This window comes from Cryptomeria japonica, chromosome 2, assembly GCF_030272615.1.
Source record: "Cryptomeria japonica chromosome 2, Sugi_1.0, whole genome shotgun sequence".
In the NCBI taxonomy this organism is placed as follows: Eukaryota; Viridiplantae; Streptophyta; class Pinopsida; order Cupressales; family Cupressaceae; genus Cryptomeria; species Cryptomeria japonica.
The window spans coordinates 304,201,292-304,226,606 of NC_081406.1; the positions used below are offsets into that span (position 1 = coordinate 304,201,292).

A 25,315-nucleotide genomic window follows, 5' to 3' on the forward strand; every position below is an offset into this window, starting at 1 on the left:
GAGCAATGTTGACATTCTTTGCCCTTTAACTATATATTTGTAATTACTATAGTATATTTTTAATGTTTGTGAGCTAATATTGATCAAAAGTGTTGCAAACTTCCTTTAAATTGGTGAATTTGCAAACAAATGTATCTTCCAATTGAAAAAAGATCAAATGTTCAAATATCCATTTCACAACTTCCAAAAGTCAATAGAAAATAATCATGATCAAATACACATAAATCAAAGATCTTAAGACCATTCTCACACAAAATAGATCAATTGTGTGCATTAGTTGAAGTTCATGATAATTGAGATCCATCAACATCATTCTCTTTATCAATCTAGAGTTTGAAAAATTCATCAAACTAAATAACTAATCTTCCAACAATGAAAAAATATTCCAATCAACACCTAAGTCATGTATCCATCATCGATTCCAGAATAAAATGTTTGAAAATATCTTTCTCTTATTCACTCCATCTCTCCTTTATCCCTCTTTCTATCTCCCTCTCTATGTATATATCTACCTCTCTCTACTTCTCTCTATATATCAGCTCTTATATCTTTACTTTTCTACCTTTCCATCTCCCCTTTCTCATTATCTCCCTCTTTCTGTCTATTTCTCTATATCCCTCTTACCTTTCCTTTCTGAACATCTCTCTTCTATCAAAACTATTGACAAAAACATGATGCATTGCGTCCCTTGTTGACAAAAGCATCCAATTTTATTGGGAGTTAAAGATTCATTGTTGAGCATTAGATTTTAAATACTTGTGCAAATTTTATATTATTCATCACACCTGATGTTGCATTGAAATTGGTTTTTGATGTTGTACGTGGGAAGTGGCAGCAATAAACCGATGATGGAGGATGAAATAAAAGCATTGTCGGGACTCTTTTTTATGGTTATTGATACATTGCAAGACTCCGAAGAAAAAAACTACTCGTCTAATATCTTTATGTTAGAGTGGAAAATTGTGAAGGAACAAGCTTTTCCATGTCTTGAGTTGTATTTGGTGTTGTTTAAAAATCTACAATTTAAGATGGTTGCGGTTGTTGTATGAATTGGTGAGGAAGTGTATTGAAGAAAAATTGTTGTTTTTTAAGGCATAGATTTACTATTATTTTTTTGGGTGAATAATGCCTTGCTGGCCATGAATATTAATGTTGGGCATTATTAAATCATTTTTTATTAAAGAAAAACTTTGTTGGACGTCTAAAACTTTAGGATTTAGATCTAATTTTATTTGAGCTCATTATATTTGAAAGCCACGATTGTTGTGCAAGGAGTATGACAGCGAAGGTAGCATATTGAGAAGAGTTTGTTGTGTGAAGATATGCCATATAAATGCAAAGACAACTCCTGCGTTGAATGCATAGGTGATTTATGTTGGATACTGTGAAAAGAAGAAAAGATTGATTTTCATTTTAATGTTGATTAAAGTCACATTATGGAGATTGTATGCGATTGGTATATTCAGTGATGTGCGCTTTGGAGTGATAAGGTTTAGACTACAAAATGTTGTATAAAAGGGGCATCTTAGGATATTTTTAGATATTTTTGTAATGTTCAATTAAATATGTTACTATTTTTTCGCTTTTAGAATCGTCTATGATAGACTTGACAAAGCTTAAGGTTTAAATGTGTTTTTAGAATTTAAAGAATAACAATAGAGTTGGTGGTCGAAGGAAATGGCAGGAGGACATCAATCGTCTAAAACTAACTTCTTGCTTAGGGATGATTCATTGCAAGAGAAACATCTCTTCATCACTAGTCCTTTTAAGAGCAAGCTAGGGCATGTAGTGGTTTGTTGATTTATGGATAGTTGAATCCACAAACTTGGTGAGTTGTTAGTATGTGGTGAGTTGTTAGTATGTGGATAGTTGAATTCACAAACTGACAATGGATGATTGAGTGCCCAATTGGATAAAACATTTTGCCCAACATGAGGGGTTTGGATTGATGTTGATGCAAAGTTGCATAATCAAAAGATTTGCCGACAAGAAAAATTTGGATTGATGTTGATGTAGTGTTGGATAATCAAGACATTTGTCTAGACAAAAAAGTTTAGATTGATATTGATGAAATGTAGGATAATAAGACATTTACCTAGACTAAGAAGTTTAGGCTGATGATAATATATTTGATTTATTTAGCAATGTAAAATTTATATTCAATAAATTAGTTAAATTAATTAGTTGATTTGGATAATAAGACATTTGCCTAGACTAAGAAGTCTAGGCTGATGTTGATATATTTTATTCCTAATTTTTCTTTTTTCATAATGTAAACCTTAAGAGAGGTCGTTAGGAAATAAAGTTCATATTCAATAAATTAGTTAAATTAATTAGTTGATTGGGAATTATTCCTACAAGGATAAAATAATGACTTTATAAAGTCAATAGATTGGATGTAATAGAGTAACCGAAACATTATAATAAAATTCCTATTTAATTTTGTTTCCTAAATTAACTAACTTCGTATTGACAACAATATGCCAAATGTTACAACTAAATTATAACACTGCCAATTGCAATATAAATAGAACCTAATATAACACACCAAATGATCGCAAATTGAAAACAGTGATTAAATTTCATTAATACTTGTACAATAAAAATGTTGATCAGTGCTCAATGGTTATCAATTAAAATACAAATGTCAAAAACCACTTAACTAGAGTAGAGGGCCCTATGGTGGAGCACCCTAACTTTGTATCTCCCAAAATCTGCCTTAGATATTTCAAATTTCTTTCAATTTTGTACAATTGCTTACTTGTCAAGTCCCCTACTTAAAAAAATTGGTTTCAAGTTCACAGTCAAATGTGATGCAACATCACATACTTTTTTTACCAAGGTGTCCAAAATGGTCCCAAAAAGAAGTAAAACTCATAGTTGTGCACTAAGTCATGTTTATTGGTGTGCTGATGTGGCATCACATAATTGATTGTTTTTTAAAGTTTGCTGGAATCTTTTTGAGGATAAATATTGAAAGACATTTTTTTGCTTCACTATTGAACTAATTGTGCCCAACTACTGTCCCCACTATTGAACCCCGCTCTACTGTAGGGTCCTTTCACACCAATCCAGATGACAACTGCATACCATCATGTATCTACCTCTAGCCTTTCCTTTCACTCTATCTCAAAGACTAGCAATTTACATAACTATACAACCAAGGGGACATCTTTTATAGTTTAGTTCAATTAATGAGAGAAAAAACATTTTACATCAATACATTGCAGAAAACAGACGGACAAACTTTTACAGTTACAACAAATGCAATAGTTTCATATTTTGCCAATTAATATCCTACATATTTCATCATTGTTTTGGACCTCACATTAACAGTTGTACAAAAATAGTGCTGATAGTGTCACAGACAATAGAGACATCACTTATGACCACAAGTTGGGATGGATTTCCTCAATTATTTTCTGCTTAGGATTTGAGAAGAATTTCCAGGGACCCCGTTTTTCTGTCTACTCGTCTCCCATCCCCGCCAACAGGTAATCGTGGAGTATTGGTTTTAAGTCTTGTACTAATCAATTATTTAGGCAAGGCATTCATTGCCTTAAAATATGATTTGTTTCTTGAAAATATTCAATTCAGATAACTTTAAGATTATCTTTAATCTGCCTTCTCAATAAAATAATCGCTACACTGCATGAGAATAAAGTCAAAATTTTGAACCATTCACTTTTCAAAGAGCACAAGATAAAGATCCAACTGAAATTCCGAACAGTCAGCTTTCAGTAAGGTCTATATTCAACAGCTGTTTTTTCAACTGTCTTGCCTCAGAAGCCACATTGCATTGAATAACCAAAAGACTGAATGCAAAAAAGGATCTGTGTCCAATTCTTTCAAATCATAAATAAAAAACAACTTTCCAGACTACTTAATTCAAAAAATCCAAAAAATATTTAACTTCTTAAAAAATATGGGAAGAGACTTAAGTCAAAGCTGTCTTGGACTATTGCCCTTTGGTTTTACGTGTAATTGTTTTAACTTGCCAATAATTTTATTTGATGGGATGAAAATAAATAGTGTCTTGAATGCAAAATTAAGACACCTTTATATGAAGGAATAGTTATAACGATATCCTTGTTATAAGGAGCAAGCTTCAAGTTATTCACTTGTTTACTTGTAAAATAATATACCACACCAATTGAATAGTAGAAATTGAGATTACAATTCAAACAGGAAATAAAAGTCTAGCAAGCCCGGTGATGTCAATTCACTGCAAATCTTGAAAAGAGCTCTTCCTTTTTTCAGTTAAGCCGGCACAAACAGGAGAACCAAACACCAGCCCCTCTTAACTAACCTCTTTCACTTGCAAGTCCTAAGAAATTCTTGCATTAAATCCAGAACATTAAATTCAAGATAAAGCCATTGAGACAATCCCAATCCCATAAGCACTTCATCCAATTTTTATCTGAGCAGGCCCCTGAATGTAATGTGCATGTACTGCAAGTTGTAAATTTTTGTGTTGTCAACCAGCAGTAGAGATAATTATCCAATACCTTAAAGGCACCTTTAATCATCCAGATAATAATATGATCCTGCATTCTTCTGTTCCCTGTCCTTTGTTGAATCCAATTTATTTATGCGAGGCCTGTAGTTTGTTGGATCTCGTCTAAATGTAATATCCAGTTGCTGACAAGAAAAACAAAATCATTGTCACTAATAAAAGTTAAAATTGTGCACAAAAAAGAATGAAGTGATTTACATTTGTGTAGGTTACATTCCATAAATTATTGGTAGTCTGAAAAATAAGAACGCCAAACAAAGATTCAGGCACATGAAGCAAATAAGATGGGCCTAAAAGAGTGATCTTTAAATGTTTCAAGTAAGGCATTTACCGATAAAAACAAGTTCATTCCTGTCTGCAAACTCTGTGGAGCATTTGCAATACAATCTATAGAAGGTTGTCCCTCGTAAACTATAACCCTGTCTGCCAAATATGTGGCCATGATAAAATCATGCTCAACAACAAAAGCAGTTTTCTTCGCATGAAGAATAAATCTCTTTATAACCTTTGCTGCAACAATACGCTGCTCAGAATCCAAGTATGCACTTGGCTCATCAATAAGATAAATGTCTGCAGGCTGCAACATAACAGAGGAACTTGTAAAGATCCAGACATCAGAGCCCGTAAGTTTATATTGATCAGAAAGTAAATAACTGATTAAAGGACTAATAATAAAAGATGTTTGGTAACTTCAATGAACATCACAAAATTAATCAACACAAATAAATGATTTCAGGCAGCCTCGATTGTGCATTGATAAGTGTCAAACAAAAGAGACATAAAATGGCCATTTATTTCCTTCATTTTTGTGGACATTACCTAGAATCTTTAAAATATTTCTGTTTACACATTAACAAACATGCAGGAAGCCCAAAAAATTCGTAAGGGATCTCTGTTCAGCAATTCAAAAGAGATTTTCAAATCAGTTTCCAGATAGATTCGGGATCCCCCATGATATAGGGAACAGATTTTGAACATCCCATGTTGATTGAGCACAATTGGAGAGGCGGGCATTGGAGGAGAAGGATGCAGCAAGAGATTTGGGATTGGATGATATTGATGAGGCTGAGGAGTCATTGCCACCAGCATTTACATCCAAAATGGAGGTCAAGCCACAAACTCTAATGCCAAGCGACGTAGAGGAGCCACAACAAAATCCTAGGACTAGACCCTCTAGTTCCACCTCTCCCCTACTTTTCAGTAGAGCAATAGAAGATGTAAAATGTTTTAATATAAAATTTACTTTTAGTTTACAAAAGTAGTTAAATATTTTCATTTTGTTTCAGACTATCAGCCATCAGCATTCCACATGAGGATGCCATTTTGTACCTAATTTGCATTCAAATCAATCAAATATAACAGAATTCAACAAATGGATGTCAAAATAACATTCACATGAAAATTTGGAGGGAAAAATCTATATGATTCAACTTGAAGAATTCAAGGCAAAGTGAAAGACTCTACTATGTAAACTAAAAATGTTTTTGTATGGTCTAAAGTAGTCACAATGTATGTGGTATCAAATGTTTTGCACATATACATTAACTATGTTTTACAAGAAGTAATGTTGATTTATGTGTGTATTATAGACAGGCTGATGATCATGTTTTACTTATTGTTTTATATGCTGATCATTGGAAATGAGAAGACATTAATTAAGAAACTCAAGAACCAATTGTCTAAGAAGTTTGATATGAAGGAGTTAGGGGCTACAATGTTCTTACTTGGTATGGAGATTCACAAAAACAAAACAAACAAGAAGTGGTTGAACCAAAGGAAATATTTTATACCTATTTTGCAAACATTTGGAATATATGACAGTAAACTTGTAAGTATCCCTTTACTAGGTTGGCACTAACATAAGTTTGGAACAATGTTCTAATTATGTAGAGGATTTGCAGGACACTTACAATATGCTATATACAAGTGTCACGGGAAGCTGCATGTATGCAATAGTCTATATAAGCCCAAACATTGCCCAAGGAATAGGAGTTATAAGTAGGTTCATGTTAAATCTTGATAGAGAACACTATAATTGAGTAAAAAGAATTTCACGTACTTGAAAGGAAAATCAAATTACTATATGTTATCATAGTAATAATAATGCCGGTAAGGTGTTGAATGTATAGAGGTTTGTTGATTCTGACTGGAATAGAGATCTGGATAATCCAAGATCAACTAGCAGCTATGTGTTCACTCTATTTGTTGGAGCAATATGTTAGATGAGTAAATAAAAACAAACAGTTGCTTACCAACTACTAAAGCAATTCTATTGTTGTGATAATGCTTGCAAAGAAGCAATGTGGTTACAAGGACTTACAATGGTTTTGGTTTTAAAACTGTTAAACTGTGACAATTCGAATACAATTTGTCTAGCTAGAAATCCTGTTCGAAGGTTCAAATAGAGAAAATTGAAACCCAAGTGAATGTTGTTGATTCTTTGACAAACACTGTAAGCACAGCTAAGTTTTTCTCGTGCAAGGATGCAGTAAGCTTATCCCCTTCCTATTCATGACTTCTCTTCTCAATTTATATTTCGAACTGTCCGCAATAAATATCAAGTAAAAGAATATTGGAACTTTGGTGTGCTTTTCACCTGCCAAGAGTTCCAAGGTGTGAAAAGATATAGAATTGTTCAAGATTTTGTTAACAAGGTCAATCACATATTGGTAAAATGAGTTAAACGCCTAGGCAATAAGAATGTGGAGTTAAACATTGTGTTTTAGTATGGAGTTTTCTGGTTCAACATTGTTATGGTAGGAATTACAAGCCATTTGGTGATGCACTCACTACTGCTTTATGAACCGAGTGAATTTGTGGAGCATGCATGTTTATACAAGTGAATTTGTATCCACTTCTAAATTTTTATTTGAGCAAATAAATACCCAGACCATACCAACTAGATTTTAAGGCAAATTCTATGGGAAATAATTATATGAGATCTTTAACTTCAGTTTACCATGGACTTAACTCTTGTTTTTTGTTATTCCTGTTCAGTCAATTAGTGCACATGTACAAAAGTTTCAGATCATCTGTATAACTAGCAAATTTTGTTCTTTACAAACTCTTAAGCGTTTACAACTTTACAGTTTAAACTATTTCTATAAATATCTTTTAATTAGATGTTCATATTTTAGTGAGATTTTTACCTAACTGTTTATAATTATCAAGCCACCATTTAGTGATCATTTTCCATGAGTAGTCTTCTACCTATGGTATTTTAATTCATCTACAATAATGAGGAATCGCAAAGCAAGAAGGAATGCAACACACATAAACAACTAAAGCAGTAGCATTTGCTTGTATTAGGAAGGCAATGATTTTAAGAAAATTCAGCATTTTGGAGTTCTCATCCTCTAGCCTCTTACCCAATTGACAAAGGTTTTGGTGAAAAGATTATGCCTTATAAGTGTACCTTCACTCATATTTATAATAAAGTTGGATACTCCGTACCCAAACATATCCTGTTCCTTATAAAAAAGGATTGTATGAGTATAATCTACCAAGCTCATCAATAGAAAACAACAAAAGGGTTTTGATGATTCCATGCACCACTTTAAAGGGGTGAAGAATACATATCGATATACAATCAAATCAAATCTACAACCAACTGGGATGTCCTTCTAAACTCTTTAACACCTAAAGAACAAGCATACACCTCAATGAATGCAGCTCTTGTAGTTCCTCAAAGTTCTCCCTCAAAAAATAAAACAAAAATCAGAAAAATCTTCTGACAACACTACCATTAATTTCCTCCTTTAGGCATCATTTTAATATAACCCTTGCCAAGGAAGCTCAAGCAAGTAATCCCTGTAAAAAATTGAATAATTTGAGAGAGATTTCCTTTATATGGTGTTGAAAGCTACTAGATGTGTTATGAATGATATGAAAACTGGCATTGATCTGCATGGGTTATATTAAAATTATATAAGAAGCTCTAGACAACAACTGAATCGACCTTTAGCAAATTTAAATAAAACAATTTGTAAGGACAAAATGCATGTCTTAGTGGACAAGTTTGTATCCAATTCACTATTCTTCATAAATCTTACACACATTTTCTAAATCTCTTGCAAAGAGTATCAATCTCTATAACTTGATTTTGAACTTTGTAACATCTAAAAACTGTGCCTAGGAAAAATATTAGAAGCCACTGCTATTGAAGATAGACTTTACAAACACATATGATGGGCATGTTGTGACGTTTTCACGCATCGCCCCATTGCAAATGGGGACCCCCTACTTTTTAGGTCCTCTTGGTCTTTTGGTTGTGTTTCTCTGGGTCTTTTCACAGCAGTCTCTTCGGTCTCCCTAGTTTGCAAGTGTTCTGGGGTGAATTTGGCTAAATCTGAAACTCGTTTGATTAGGGTTTTTCCCTTCAGACTTAGATTTCAGGTCTTTTCCTTAGGGTTTTGGAAAAACTGCACGTTGCGTTGGAATCAAGAACCTTCAAGGAACCTACCATTAAAATTTGAGTGAACTGAGAAACTTTCTATTTTTAGAAAGTTCCTATTTTTTAGGGAATGTCACTGCCTCCCAGATTGTCTTTATTTTGCCAAAAATCAAACTTACTATTTTTAGCAATTTCTATTTTTAGTAAGTGTTATCCTGTCTTGTTTTGCCCTAATTTTGACATTTTGAAATACTTACTATTTTTAGTAAGCCCATTTTTGGCAGGTTTTTCACAGGCAAGGGTCCCAACACTAAAGACTTAGCATTCTTGAATACTTGTCTAAATCCAGAAAGTTTGAAAAAGCAAGCTACTGAACAAAAAATCCCATTTTTGGCAGGTTTTTCACAGGCAAGGGTACCGACACTAAAGACTTAGCATTCTTGAATACTTGTCTAAATCCAAAAAGTTTGAAAAAGCAAGCTACTGAACAAAAAATAGCTAAGTGTGGAATTCATTCCAGAAGTGGAAAGGCCTTCGTAAGGCACAAAAATCCACTTCAATTCCAAATGTGGCATCCCAAGTTTGGAAAAAGGCAAAATTGGCTAGGTCTGGCAAAAACCAAGTGAATCTTTACCTTGGCATTGTTAATTTTAGATCAGATTAATAGCAATAATCAGAAATAACACAATAAACACTCAGAACACAAGAGTACCCTAGGAAAACCTCCCTCTTGGAGGTGAAAAACCCAGCAACTAAATCTCTGCTTATATTTAGACAATATCAGTATGTGTCTTTACAACTTTGCTTCAACACTTGAAGCAAAGTGAACAACATAATATAACTTAAACCAACGACACAAACAGTAGTATGAAAAGCAGCATGAAAATCTGAACTATGACAAACTTAACTGCAAATATCCTTGACCAAGAATGATGCGCTAATCAGAGAAGACAATTCGCTGGTCAAGGAGCCAAGTTGCAGACCATGAAGATGATTCGCTACTCCCAGAATAAGTTCGCTGTCCCTGGAACAGAACTTGCTGCCTTGGGAAATGTATTCGCTGATCTGACAGTAGGTTCGTTGGCCTTAGAGATGGACTTGTTGATCAGAAGAAGTCATTCGCAGACCCAGTAAGTGATTCGCTGATGATATGATACAATTCACTATTCTGCTGAAGGTAGATGATCGCAGAACTAACTGAAAATGAGTGAATGAACATATGCTTGAAGCATGAATGAACTTTGCTAATATATGTCACTTTATCTACCTAATTCATCCTAGGTCGGCTCACAAGGATAACAATTAATAATAATATAATGCTCTAAACTTGGCACCCAATATAGGGTCAGCCCCATTACATTTACAAGTTACAATGTTCAATATAGGGTTAGCCCTATTCACAAGTTACATCGCCCATTATAGGGCCAGACCAAATTACAAGTTACATTGACTATTATAAGGTCGGCTCTATAATAATTACAAGTTACATTATGTGTTTGGGTCCAGCCCAATACAAGTAATACTTATATTTGGTCCGAACTAGCTATTATTTCAACAGGCATTAATTGGCTTCCAAAAGTAGGTGAGCACTAGAATGTGGTCATGGAGGATTTTTCCTCCACACCCAAAATTCCATGCCTATATGGTTTGGCGCTCATGTCAAGGATTGGGCACTAGATTGGGGTTTCCTCCATGACCAATTTTCCTCCTCCATGTCCTTTCAACGCCCAAGCATCAAGGAGAGCGCTAGAACTAGGTGGTGGAGGAATTTTCCTCCACACCACATTTTCCTGCATCATATGGATTTAGCACCCAAGTCAGGCAATTGGGTGCCAAACTGAGGCCAAGAGGATCTTGACCAGTTTTCTTGCATCATATGGTTTTCACCCCCAAGGTCAAGGCAAAGCATTGGAAAGGGGATGTCAAGGAATTCCATCCTCAAGCAAGAATTCCTACACAAGGTAATTTTCACACCCAAACATGTTGTGGAGCACCAGAAGTAGTAAAGGAAATAATTTTCCTTCCTGTTGACGTGGTTTTTGTACACAGCCAAACATAGAATAAAATACCCAAATGGTACCTTACCCTCTCTTGATTAAACCCTCTGAATGCTGAAGATATCGCGAAAAAGGATAAATCAGGATGACTTCAAGGTTCTTCGTTGTAGGATCTCTACATGTGGATAAGCACCAGTGGTCGTTGTATATGTTGTTTCTTCAAGGGGCCTTACGTACTTTCTAAGAAAGCTTGTCCGTATTACTCTCTTTTGACTTCAGGAACAGGATTTTCCTAACACTAATAGATTCTCAAAAAATAGCAAAAGATAAGGGTTTCAAGGGATGAATGCTAATCTAATCCTAAGAATGACTCAATGAAGGCTAGACTTGGTAAGATTCTACCAATTTCAGTATCGCCAAGAAATTACAACTCTACTGGAATTGATGCGATCTTCTAAGGTGATTCAAGTAATTTTCAAATCATCAAGGATATAGGTACTATCATAGAGATACATATCAATACTCCCAAAATGATTGAATTCTTAAGCAATCTCAATATTTCTAGTTGACCACGCAAGGCGTCCTTACAATCAGTAAGAAGCTAGTGGTTTGGAATGTGAATCTTCACCAAAGATCAAGCACAACACTTAGTCCTTCAAACTTAAACTCAAATACTACTTCAACTGAGAGTGATTCAAGAAGATAAACAATCATGAAGATAGCCACAAGTATTGCAATAAAACACCATAACTTCAATATTTTATTGATCTCAAAGCCAAATGGACAACAATTGTTCAAAATTCTTTCTTCACTACTCAATCTTGCTACACAATAACTTTTTCTCTAAGCTCTCTCTATTTCTCTCACTTCTAACTATTATCAAAATGAAAATGAGTGAGGGTATATATAGCATCCTCAAATACAATGAACGGCCCAGATCGAAAGAAGATCAATGGCTGAGATTTTGAAACCTAAACCCTAATTAGGGTTTGTTAAAAAAAAGGTCCCCATTTAGATGAACATTATTAAATGCATAGCCAAATATTTAATTGGCACAAATATCAAGGAAACATAGACCAATAGGAATTAAGCTGCCACATCATCCTATAACAACTTTTCATCTAAAATTTTGTTCCCTTTCCTATGCTCTTTTTTAGCATATCCAACGAATCTGGACACAATTCCCTCAATCTCAGCAATGGGAATCTCAAGAAGATTTTTCATTCGTTCTTCCAAGTGAAGGACTTGATCAAAAGCAGTGAGAAGAGTTGTCTCCCATCCAGGTTCAAGTTCTTTGATCTTCTCAATCAGGAACATGGTAGTGAATATCTAATCTCATTGCTCATCTATGATGACGTTCCCCTCTTTGCAAAAGATGACCTTGATTCTCTCCTCCAACTCTTGGATGTCCACATCTGTCTCAATCTTGATCCGCCTGCCAAGAATGGTACACAATACTTCAAACACCCTATCTTGAATTGGATGGATGATACCTTCAACTTGACTGCATTTGGTGTTGACGTCCTCAAAAAGGACCTCTTTCATCTGGAGCAGAGCTAACCACTGTAGGAGGTTCTGGGTTCCTCCATCCATTATCTTTTCTTGTGCCAGGATCCGTCTTGGTGTTTGCCTTATTACTTGTAGAACAGGAATGATAACATCTCTAGTGTGAGTGAAAGCGGCTACAGTTATCATTAGATTATGGATAACCTCAAGGACTTGGATAGCTCGATGAACTGTTTTCATCATTCTTGTTGCAAATTCAATGGCTACTGTGTGGGATTTATCAATCCAAGAGCTCATAAGCTGAACCAAGCTCTTGACCCTTTCTGCCTCGCCAATCGATTCAAGAGGGAGTTCTTATAAAGGAGATACTGCTGGATCCTGACGTCTCAAGCGCTGATTGAGATGACTAAAATAGCCTCTCCAAGCACCGATCTCTCTCTCAAGCTTCTTATTCTTTTCCATTTCTTCTTTAAGTTTGTCTTTAAGTGCTTCAAATGAATCGGTTGCCTCTTCCATCACTTGTTCGGTGGTAAGTGGACCAAGCTCAAATGTTTCTAAGTCATACTCATCTGCAAGAATCTCACCCTCATATTTGTCCACTACTGGCGTAGCTACTTGCAATTTCCTGGATCCTGTCTCATCTCGAATTACCTTGGATATTTTTGTGGCCTTCCTCTTTTCTATCACCTCTTGAGAACTCCCTATAAGGCTTTCTAAATCAAATACATCTTCCTCCTCTTCAACCACAACTACCCTTGTCAGTCTCTCTTTTAACCAATCCAGAATGGCAGATCTTGTTTCCTTTACCTGTATTTCTTTAAGCAGTGGTCCATCCTCTCGGAAAGGAGATGTCGCTTCATCATCATTCTTCTCTTCATGTAGCTCATTAGCATTAACTTGGGGAGATTGACTTGATGAATGTTGAGGTGTCTATCCCTTTTCTTGCTTGTCATTTTGTACCATGGATTCCATAGACTCATCAATTTCATATACCATCTTCTCCTGATCTGCCTTCTTTTCATGTCGAGAAGATGTGCTTGGTGGGTGATCGGGGTTTGCCTTTTGCCTCTTCCTAGTGGATTCCCTTTTCTCAGGTCTTTCTTTCCTCTTTGAGCCTTTGGAATGAGAAGTGTTCTCACTCACGCTTGCTTCGCCTTCCTCTAGTCTTGCCTCCAAAGTGAATGTCATTGATATATTCTGCTCTTTCAACTTCTGATGTTGTACATCCACCCATCTGTGAGTGCATGATAAAACAAGAGCCATCAAAGCTCTCAGGTCTAAAACCTCGGGCTCATTCCAATCTATTTTCACTTCCTTGTCCTCTTTCTCGTAAGATGACTGGAGGTATCTACCATTATCTTGGGCCTGATCAGCTACTCTATAAACTTTGCATTTCCTGATGAGATCTAAGGGTAGTCGGAAATGCATCTTTCTCTTAACCTCTAAATCACTTGGGAGCAGAGAAACGAGACTCGCCCGAAATCGCCCAAACTCGGCGAGTTCGAGTCCGAGTCAGGCCAAACGAGTCCCAGGGGCTCGGACTCAGACTCGGCCGAGTCTGGAGAGTAAACTCGCCAGACTCGCCGAGTTAGCGATTTTGGCTCAAAATCGCCAGACTCGGCGAGTCCTGAGCCCCAGACTCGGCTACTGGCTGGGTTAATAAAATGACAAAAAAAAAACATTTTAAAAAGTTCTTTTAAAAAGTAATAAGTTTTTTTGGAAGGGCGAAATTTGACATTTTGGTCTCTCCGTCAGGATTATTTTATGGAATATAACATTTAAGTATAAGAAAGAAGAAAGATACTTATACTTTAAGTTATATTCCATATATACTGTCAGGATGTTTGAGAGTGGTTTCGGGCCTCCAGGAGTTATATTGCAAAATCTAGTTTTTGGAGGATTCTTCAGTTTTCCAGACTTAGTCAAATTTCAAGATCAGGACATTCCAGACTTAGCCAAATTTCAGGGCATTTGAAGATCAAGATGACATTCCAGACTTTATCACTCACCAACTTGACCTAGCTTGGACCTTCAAGAATGATACTCACTCACCAAGCAAGACCCAATTAGCAACAAGAGCAAAACCAGGCCCTAAGGAAGACTCTCAAAGAAACCCTAATTCAGACTTGTAATAAGTTTTTATGGCCTCGCGGGGCGCTGCCCCTCGACCTCGCCCTGTATCGCGACAGGGAGTGCGCAAGGGGTGCTGCCCCTTGACCCCACCTTGGGGGCGCTGCCCCCAAACCCCCGTCGAAAAATATGGGGGAAACTGTGTCGATAGAAGTAGAGAAAATTTAACCTCCGAGTCTGACATTGATTGGATCGACCGGGTAGATATAGAGGTTGAGACTGTAGCCATGGCAGAGGAGGAGCGAAGAGCACGAGCACAAACAGGAGATTCAGAGGCAGATAGTGACACGGATGTTCCTGATGTTGGTGAGCATGGCATGGTGTCACGGGGAGCGGCTATGGCAGTCGAATCATCCAAGACCTACCTTAGACGCCTTCGCAGGGGGCTGGGGCCGGAGGGTGTAGGCTCCTCTGAGCCATAGACTTGTAGTTGTATTTACCTTTGGTATTTGTATGAAACATTTGATGATGATCATATGATGACATGGTTTTTTTATTCCATGAGTTTTGTAATATTGTATACATTTGACAATATTTATATATCTATGTTTGTTATTTTCTTCAGCTACAATTTGCGTTTATGCTTATGTGATTGATGTATACTTGTGTATGTAATCAAATGAGCCGAGTTTGATGATGTTATTGTGTCTTTAAGGTGTATTCAATAAAGGGTGTCTGAAACAAGTTTTAAATATTTAAAAATCTCTAAATTTCTTGAGTTTTTCACTATCCCGAGTCCAGCCAAGTCTGGAGCCGAGTCTGAGTCCGAGTCCCGAGTCCGAGTCCAAGTTGGCATTGCCGAGTCCGAGCCGAGTCCAAGTCCCGTTTCTTTGCTTGGGAGATTCATCCAAAAGTCTTCTACCTGAAACTCATGCTTGTACTTCCTGCCGACTGTCTCCTCCATATAACCATGAAGATCAAAATTCTCCCGCGAGGCAAAGAATGAGAATGAGTATAAAGATAATTCCTTCTCTGCATCCTCCGAGGTTTGAGTGTTAGGACACACCTCCACTGAATTCCCCAATATGATGGGCGCGGGAATTCCATTTCCATGCTTGTGTCTGGATGCCTTCGCATAAGCTGCCAACTGTCTAGTCACCTCAAATAGCACTATCCTGTCAGTTGGATATCTTGGCAACATGTAGGGAGGTGAAGGACACCCCTGAATTCTGATGTATGTGAACTTTTGAAATTGGATGAACCAAGCGCCATACTTCTTCACAAGGTCTTGTGCACCCAGAGATAGTCAATTGTGAATCCCACCTTGCAATATCCTAGTAATGTTCATCGTGAAGGTGTCATTGACTAACTTGTAGTCACTTCTAGGCGGATGATGCAGATGAACATAAGAATCACAAACTCTTATTTCTCCGGGTCCTCTTCCGATCACTCCTCTGTGAGGTAGCCCTGCATACTCGAAACTTCTGATTAAAGCATATATAACATATGAGCTCATGTGGAATGATTTGGTGGGTCTCAGCCTTCTTAACTGCACGTCCAAACAATTGCTAATGATTCTGGCCCAATGAAGCATTCCCTTCCCTTGGACTATTACTTGAACAAAGAAGAACATCCACTTTTCGAAGAAGGCGGCTTGAGGAGCCCCTGTAACTCTATTGAGCAAAGTTATCAAATCTCTATACTCCTCCTGGAAATCGATCCTATGTGGCGTATTGGGAATCTTGTTCAAGCGAGGCCAACTTTTGAGCAACCAACTCTTATTGATGAGATTCAGACACGTATCGAGATCATCTTCATAGATTGACCTGGCTCCTTCTAAGCTTTTGTAAATCATATCTTTATGGTCTGGAAGATGAAGAGCTTCGCTTATGGCTTCTTCTGAAAGGTAAGCTAGGATGTTCCCTTCCTTGGATACGATTGTCCTTGATTGTGAGTCATAATGGCGGGCACACTCAATCATTAGCTCATGACATTTGACGGCGGGAGGAAAACCTGCAGCCTTGATGATGCCACTTTCAATTATCCTCTTCGCAACAGGTGATGGCTTGCCAATGTAGGGGACCTCTCGAAACTTCTTCACGTTGAAGTTGCCTAAGTTGGTGTCTCCGATATTACTCCATTTGGACACGATCCTGGTCTCCAATTCGTCATTCTTCTAATCTTCTTTGATGATAGTTGGGTGACTAGTAGATACTCCGGCCTTTGGAGTCGCCATCTTGACACCTACACAACATTTCAAAATTAGTCCTTGAGCATTAAAGGGTAGAAAATAAGACTCAAAAGGAGGATTTAAGATATTAATTAGGAAATTTCATGATAAATCTAGAATCCTTCATTTCTCAATTAATAAATCAAAAATTCTTGAGTTTTAGACCCTTTCAAAAAAAATGCTATTAAAACAAGCCTTGACAAGGAATATCAAAACGAGTCCATACCTTCTCTTGAGTACTAAACTCTAAGACCTTTGAAAATGATTCAAGAAAAGTGGATTTTGCTAGGCAAGGTTTAAATCATAACCCTCTCTTGGATGAATTACGCCTCCCTTAGCCTCCAAAAGAGCTTCACCCCACTTAGCCTTCAACACCTAGCAAAATTTCGCCTCCAATCTGTTGGATTTCGCTCCTCAATTTGCCCTTCAATTTTGCACTTAGAAGGAATGAATGAATGATTTGAAATGTGAAGCAACACTCCTCCATTATATAGAGCGCTCACCCTACTCCCTTCAAGGCCAACTTGGCAAAAAAAGGGGTAAAAAATAAATAAAATCTCTAAAAAAGGGTGGCCGACTTGCCTATAAAGGCAAAACAATTCCCTTGAGCGCTCATTTTAAATTTTAAAAAATTAATTTTAATCCTCCAAGGTAAGATTTTGATTATTTCAAGGCTTAAAATTAATTTATTAAATGCAAAATGCTTTTAAATTAATGCGAATTTAAATTTAATTTTCCAAATGTCTCAAATTTAGCAATTTTGGTGATTTAGTGCAAACTGGAGAATATCAATTTTTTGATCAAGGTCTCAATGAAGCTTGCTAATGATTTCGCCCTGGACCCTCTCCAAGGGTCAGGAGCGATTTTCCAAATTTAGCCTTGAATATTTCATATCTTGACTCTAAAATCTCCTGGAGGGTGAATTCATATCCAGTTAAGGTCTTGCATTTCAAATTTTGGTATTCTGCATGAGGAATTTAGGTGGAAATGTGGATTTCGCCCTAGACCCTCTAGAAGGGTCAGGAGTGATTTTCTCATTTTAGGTTATAATCCACCTTAGCTTGATTGTTAAACTCTCAACGCAATTTCCAAGATCCATTTCCTTGCACCACTGAGTTACTTCATCAAAAATCTTGAAGGAAATAATGCTTTTAGAGGAATTTCGCCCTGGACCCTCTAGAAGGGTCAGGAGCGACTTTCATAATTTGGCTCAAAATTGACATTTTTCAAAGTTCAAAATCTCTTCAAGGCATCTCAAATAGGTCTTCTCACTAAATTCCAGACTTAGTTCTATCCAACTTAGGAGAAAAAGTGTGATTTTGGTGTTTTTCGCCCTCGACCCTCTCCAAGGGTCAGGAGCGACCTTTTCTCCTTAGGCTTACTCCTTCATCAACTTCTCTCGAATCTTTCATTCATCGCTAGGTAATGTCCTTCCTCATCCACTCATTCAAGCTTGTTTTGTTTTTGCAGGGCAAAGTGGAGGTTTTTCAAATTTTCGCCCTGGGCCTTCTGCAAGGGTTAGGAGCGACTTTTGAATTTTAAGCATATTCCTTCATTCTTTTGACTTCAAATCACCTCTAAGGCATAACACGTCACGTCCTTCTCCTATCCAAGGAAGATGTAGCAAGATTTTGTCTTAATTCTACAAAAAAAAGGAGAGAGCCTTGGAAGTTCGCTCTGGACCCTCTCCAAGGGTCGAGAGCGATTTTGATAATTGCCTTCAAAACTTTCATTCTCAACAATCCATCTTCATTTCAAGGCAATTCAAACATCATTTCAAACTCATGCCTAAGCTAAGCTTTGCTCAAACTTTGGAGGAAAAAATAGGTTTTAGAATTTTCGCCCTAGACCCTCAGGAAGGGTCAGGAGCGATTTTTCCCTTTTGGGCTTGGTTGCTTCTTGTTGGCCATCCAAATTATCTTCAAAGGGTAAAACATGCCTTTTCACATCCACTCCAACCATAAAAATCATTTTGACCTTGCAAGAAAAAGGTGTTTTTGAGAATTTCGCTTTGGACCTCCTAAGAGGGTCGAGAGCGAATTTTGCAATTTTGACCGAAATGTTTCACTTTTCACCATGAAACCTCTTTGCCAAGTAAGATTTCATCTTGTACTATGCTATGAATAGGATTTCATGTCCAAGAAAACTCAAAAAAATGCTCTTGAAAGGAATTTCACCCTAGACCTTTAGCAAGGGTCAGGAGCGAATTTGCCTTTCCTGGGCAAAACTCCTTCATTCCTTCATCTTCAAACAAGTTTGGGGGCTTCATCATGCTCATTTTGCCATTCGCTCATGTCTTAAACACCTCAATTTGACCAAATGAGGCCAAAGATGACTCTAATAGAAATTTTCGCCCTGGACCCTCAGCAAGGGTCAGGAGCGAATTTCTCCATTCATGCTTGTCTCATCATCACTTCAAGTTGATTTCTCCTTTCCAAGGAAAAAAACACTATTCCTCTCTCATCCATACCCAAGCTTGACTTGATTTTGCCAGGAAAACAGGTGATTGAAGTAATTTCGCCCTGGACCCTCTCCAAGGGTCAGGAGCGAAATTTAGGTTTTCAACAAAGTCCTTCATCTTTTCAAGTTGAAACTTTCTCAGGTGGGTAAAGGGAGTTGCTCATTTTCCAAAAACTTGATCTTCTTTCACTGCAAAATAAGGAAAATTCAAAATTTCGCCTTGGGCCCTCAGCAAGGGTCAGGAGCGAATTTTCCTTTGTTGCCCAAAATTCATCAATTTTCATGCTTTCAAACCTTCAATTGCATCAAGTGACGTCCAATCTTCCCTCCGGGAGACCCTGCACAAAACAAGTTAGCCAAAATTAGTGACAAATAAACTTAAACAAAATTTTCGCCCTGGACCTCCTGAGAGGGTCAGGAGCGAATTCTTCATTTCAGGCTAAACTACTGAAATTTTAAGTTTCAAACCACTTCACAAGGCAAAGCTAGGTCATTTTCAAGGCCAGGAACCAGTTAGCAAGTCCACTCAAAACAAGAAATTGTGTTTAGAATGAAGTTCGCCCTGGACCCTTAGCAAGGGTCAGGAGCGAATACCCTATTTCAGGCATCATCTTGCTTTCCAAAAATCGATCAAAACCTCTCCAGGCGAGAACACACAAATTCATCTCAAAAACTTAGTCAAAATTATTAAGGAAATCCAGTCTACAAAGAATTTCGCCCTGGACCTCCTGAGAGGGTCAAGAGCGAATTTGACATTTTCAGGCTTTTGATCCATTTCATTCCCTATTTAACTTAGCCTACTAGACTCACTTTCCTCAATGACCATGCTCAACTAACTCAAACCTGGAAACGAACAGGACTTTACCCCAAAACCTTCTCTCAATCAAGACCTAACCGGAGACCTATCTGAGTCCCCTGAAATGTATATTTCATTCTAACAATTTCAATTCTTCAGGGAGACAAACAATTTTCCAAAATTTGACTGGACTTAGCTTGAACGACACCAAAAAAGAACCCCTAAGGATTAGCCCTAATCCAGCTAGCTCAGACAGACCACTCACTCACCCAAAAACCCAAAAGCAGAGAGAAAGCAAAACAAAAAGCAAAAAAGAGAGGGTCCCCATTCTAATGGGGCGATGTGTGAAATGGTCACAACACTTCCAAAGGAGAATTCCTCCATAACATCAAAATTCCGCCCAAGGATGAACAAAAAATTGAATTCCAAGGCAAGGCGGAATTGATGCCCAAGGAGAAGAATGGAAAATCCCCTTGGGAAAAAATTCAAAAAAATCCTCTTTTAGGCATCATGACAATTCGTCCAAATTTCGAGGCGATGACAAAATTGGCCAAGGGAGAGAATTTTCTCTCACCTAGACCCCAAAACTCAAATTTGAAAAAATTCCTAAAAAATAAGAAACGTAGAAAATTGATCAAAAATATCCTTCAAGACAGGATAGAACTCAAAAACATGAAAAAAATCCTTCAAGGTAGAAAATTCTCTCTCCAGGACTTTCTCTCCAAAATTCTCTATAGGAAATGTGGAAAATTGATCAAAAATATCCTTCAGGACATGAACTCAAAAACACGAAAAAATTCCCTCAAGATAGAAAATTCTCTCCCGGACTTTCTGTCTCCAAAATTTCCACGCATCCAGAAATTCTTCAAAAACAAAAAGATTGTTCCAAGGCAAGAAAATCTTCCAAAGTATCTTTTGTAAACCCGAAATTGAAAGATTCTTGTAAAGGATGTATTGGCGACAAACAAGGAGAATATTCCGCATTAATGAAGCACAACCTAGAAAATTATAAGTGCCTATTATGGTGGAATCCATTTGCATGGTGAGAATCTTTTGACTACATGACGCAGTGGCACATATGGAATATTTGACCAAGTGGCGACTGGGTCAACCCATTCAGAAATAATGGAGTCATCATGTTTAGGAGATGGAGCATTTATGACACATTGGGCAAATTTGAAAGAAGCAGTGCATTTAATGCACAATGGATGCCATTTTTGGTAGGAATGTAATTAATTGATAATAGACATGATGGGTCATTAACCTTTATTCCCACCTTAATGCATCATGTGTGTGGAATCTTTTATTAGGTTAAACCCTGATTAGGGTTTGCATGTAATCAAGGCTGGAAGCTCATATAAGGGGGTGACCCCTTCATTTGTAAGGGAGGGAGATTTGTATGAAATTGTTGCGAAAAGTTTTTTGAGATAATAACAGTGAAACATTGTTCTTTGATGGTGTCGACTTAAGTTATTTTTCAAAACTTGCATGGTTTCACCTTCCCCACTTAGAGTAGAAGTAGAGTAGTGCTTTGATTTCAATGGATGATGTAATGGTGTTTGATAAATTTCCATGGTTCATTCTTTTTGCATCTTGTTGATTATAAGTTGCAGTGTAAAGTTAGTCCAAGCCACTAAATTTGTGCTAAGTTCGATTGTGGATAATCGGTTGAAATGTGCCATTTTGGGTATTCAAATGCACTTTCTCAATGTGAAAATCCCTCAAAATCCTTGGAAGATTGCACAGTTCTTGTAAAGTTGTAGTTAATCTTGGTGAAGCAGAACTTGGTTTATTTGGAATTCGTCCATTAGAACACTATCTATTGATATCACTGCCCTTAGAAGTAGATTTAGATCCTCCTAACCCTTTCCCCTTTAATTTCAGTTCATTCCAGTTTAGTTCGTTTCAAGCAGAAACATCACATAATTGCTATATCCGATGATGAACTTCCAGCCACAGCAAAGAAGTGAAAGAACAATCCAAAAGTAAGTCCCCTTGGATTACCAGCATATCACATCAAGCCAACTGAGTCACATCCATTGTGTAATCGAAACCTTGGAGTCAATTGTTTGAACTTATTGCAATCTTAGCATACTGATACAATTGAACTTTGTCAAGAGAGAGTAAAGTGACCATTGGGCAACTTTATTCTGTGTTAGATGATGTCATAAAAAACATGTCAACAGGGCCCACATTTTCCTTAACTCTAGAATATCCTCCAATGACAGGTAATTAGGCAATCATTTACGAAGTCTGTGGCTGCTCTTTTTTCACAAATATTCACAGCAATCAATCACAGCCTCTCAAAGGAAACTCGTCACTGAGATCCATTCAACAAGGATACCCCAGGCTTACTAGTATAGTATCTCTCAGCAACTGATCATTCAAATAACCAATCAGAAGATGCAAGATTTTAGAAGCAATCTCCTCCACACAGCGGGCAAGTTATCAACATGTGCTTGCCAATAGTTTGGCTCTGAGCTTACAACTGACTGAAGAGTCAGTGGAAGAAAAATTTCTTGGCAAAAGCCTTGAGAGCAATAATTAACAAAGAGGGAACAAAATTCAACATCATTAGCCAACCAAGGACAAACCACCTAACTAGCTAAATCATCATTAGAAGATTGAAACCCCAGGTGAGATTTTAGTTATTGGGGTATCCACTTGGGAACTGATGTTTCCGCAGCTGACCAATAAACTGATTCTTGTTTGAGTTCAAGAATTAAACATATGTTTAATTCAAGTTTTTTTTTCAGGCTTCTCATGATGGACCACATGTTTTATTAGCATGCTTCTTCCATTCCATAATACAGTTTAACAAACTTGAATTACTACTGAAACAGTTCCTTATTCTAAGACACAAAGCAGTAATATAGTGATGTGATCCACACACTGGGAGCTTTGCAATATACTCAGATAGTGGTAACATCAGAATACAGTAAGCTGCACTGCCAGAAAATAAATGATCTGAGCAATGAATATTAAACGTCCTAGAGCAGACTTAATCAACTCAGAGGATCAAAACAGCATCAAATGTAGATATAAAAAATTCCCTTCAACCTGTGTGATGTGCTTGTTGAGTTAAAAGCATTCAGGATCTATGGTTTAATGATTGATATTAATAGATTAGACAAGCATTGCAACTTTTTGTTGACCAATCCTATAACGAATCTGAAAGGCCTTGTAACAAATAAGGCCTAGCTGCAAGACTTGTCTGAACCTTTTCCTTGCATATTTAGCATTCACATGCAAGTCCACAAGGCTATCTCCCACGGCTGCCTACTTAAAAAGCGTACAAAGACTCTAGGACTCATTTAGAGAGATTGAAATTGAGTGTTAAATGCTGTCTTACCAAAAGGTGGCAAATTCAAGATTCTGCGTAGCCACAATTGCATAGGTGTTAAAAGTAATTGAAAGACGAGAGCTGAATTTGAGCAGACAGCATAGGGGTGGCTATTTCTAAAACAGGATTTATCAATCAAGGCTCAGGAGAACGAGAAATTCACACTTCACAGCTGTCTGTGCTATTTCCCAGGAGAAAAATCAAAAATGTAAATGCAAGTAGAAAGTGACCTGGCTGCATACCATTTGTCAGAATGGATCAGATAGAACATTTTGGAATGTATCGAAGTATAGAGTGGCAAGAATTTTTGTGGCCCCTCACAATCAAAATTGGGGCTACTAGAAGTAGTCATGGATGATCAGTTACTATAATACCAAATAGCATCCATGCATCTTACTGCAATCTGTTTCCCATCAATTACAAGATATAAATCAAATATCCATGGAATTAACTCTCATTTGAAATTACGAGAGAGTGACTAAATCTCTCAGTTTCACAAGTGTGTCTCTCAAAGAAACATAACTATTTACATTTTCTGTTTCAGATTTCAATACATGGTTTATAGAAGAAGAAAGAAAGAAAAAGACCTATAATTTAGAAATCACAACACATACCTTGCCAAGACATAAGCACAGGGCCACTCTCTGTAATTCTCCACCAGAAAGGTTTACAACTTCTTGATCCATTAGTTGCTCAATTTGAAGGGGCTTCATGACATCAGTATTAAACTGAGGGTGTGTGTATGAATCACGAATCTTTTGGTGCAATAAATGCCTCACAGTTGACTGAAACTTTGGGCTGATCTTCTGTGGTTTATATGACACATTAAATTCAGGTATCTCCACTTCTGAATTTTCTACTATATCTGGCTTCAACAACCCAGCCTGCCATAGAAGACAGATTAACAATTCAAAATATATATGATATACAAGATTCATAAACTCGAAAAATTACAGCTGATCCGCTCTTGAGATCAATTTATGTTTCCAGTTTCATGTCTGTAACCAAAATTAAGACAGCCACTAATATGCAATATGCATACCAGCATGCGTATGAAAGTAGTCTTTCCTGTTCCATTTTCTCCCAACATTACAACAATTTGAGAATCTGTAAATTCTCCCTCCTTTACACTAAGCTTGAAATTACCCTGAGTTTTTGACATACTTGGGTATCTGTACCGGGCATAGCTTTTTATTTCTTCTGCACTTTCTTGAGGTGTCTCTGCAACCTGAAAAGAATCAAATCTTCAATTATATGATTGCACAGAAAAGAGAAAAAAAGAATATTGTACTGATATGCATATTCAAAAATTCACCTTGAATGTCAGCGATTCATCTCGAAATCGAAGATTTTCTGTGGGAATAAAACCAGCCAAAAAGATATTGATGCCTTCTCTTACTGAAAATGGAAGTGTTACCACCCCATAAGCTCCAGGCTTTCCGTACAGGCAGCAAATAAAGTCCGATAAGTAATCAAGGACACTAAGGTCATGCTCAACAACAATAACATAGCTGAAAAATTCAGGACACCGAAGGATCAATAACTGTTATGGGTAAGTAAATAAGCAAGCTTGCAAAGATTTTTGGTTCAGGGATTAGAGTTAAACTTGACCTGTTAGGCCTAAGCAGAGACCGGACTACTTGAGCAGCTTTAAGCCGTTGCTTTACATCAAGATAACTCGAGGGCTCATCAAACATATATATTTCAGCATTTTGAATTGCAACTACTGCAATTGCAAACCGCTGCAATTCCCCTCCAGACAAATCACCAACATTCCGATCAATAACTTGATTCAAATCCAGATCGGCACAAAGCTCAGATTTCATATCTCTTTCATCCTTTTGGGAAAGCACTTGCCCCACATTCCCTTGTACTGCCTTTGGTATGTGATCAACATATTGAGGTTTAATTATTGCCTGCTCCAACAATGAGCCCATCAGTTAACTGTATCTGCAAATACTGCTTAAAACAACCAAATATGTATTCAATATTTATAAGTCACCC

At 37.1% G+C, this 25,315-nt stretch overlaps 2 protein-coding genes across 3 annotated transcripts in view; one reads left to right on the top strand and one right to left on the bottom strand.

The window, feature by feature from the left end:
* LOC131075377 (uncharacterized) overlaps positions 1–1,220 on the top strand; it is a 47,190-nt gene extending 45,970 nt beyond the window's left edge. The window contains exon 2 of one of the 2 annotated variants that reach the window (XM_058012214.2): positions 830–1,220. The gene's annotated coding sequence lies outside the window, so the exon portion shown is untranslated. The remainder of the gene's footprint in view (positions 1–829) is intronic. The other variant, XM_058012213.2, reaches the window with a different exon arrangement.
* A 2,764-nt stretch (positions 1,221–3,984) lies between these two features.
* The window catches only part of LOC131075376 (ABC transporter E family member 2), a 45,829-nt gene continuing 24,498 nt past the window's right edge, over positions 3,985–25,315 (bottom strand). Inside the window, exons 7-12 of the mRNA XM_058012212.2 lie at positions 24,923–25,227; positions 24,627–24,822; positions 24,354–24,539; positions 23,926–24,195; positions 4,848–5,093; positions 3,985–4,641 (exon numbers count right to left, since the gene is read on the bottom strand). Of these exons, the coding sequence (XP_057868195.1) occupies positions 4,522–4,641; positions 4,848–5,093; positions 23,926–24,195; positions 24,354–24,539; positions 24,627–24,822; positions 24,923–25,227 (1,323 nt within the window). The 3' untranslated portion in view covers positions 3,985–4,521. The remainder of the gene's footprint in view (positions 4,642–4,847; positions 5,094–23,925; positions 24,196–24,353; positions 24,540–24,626; positions 24,823–24,922; positions 25,228–25,315) is intronic.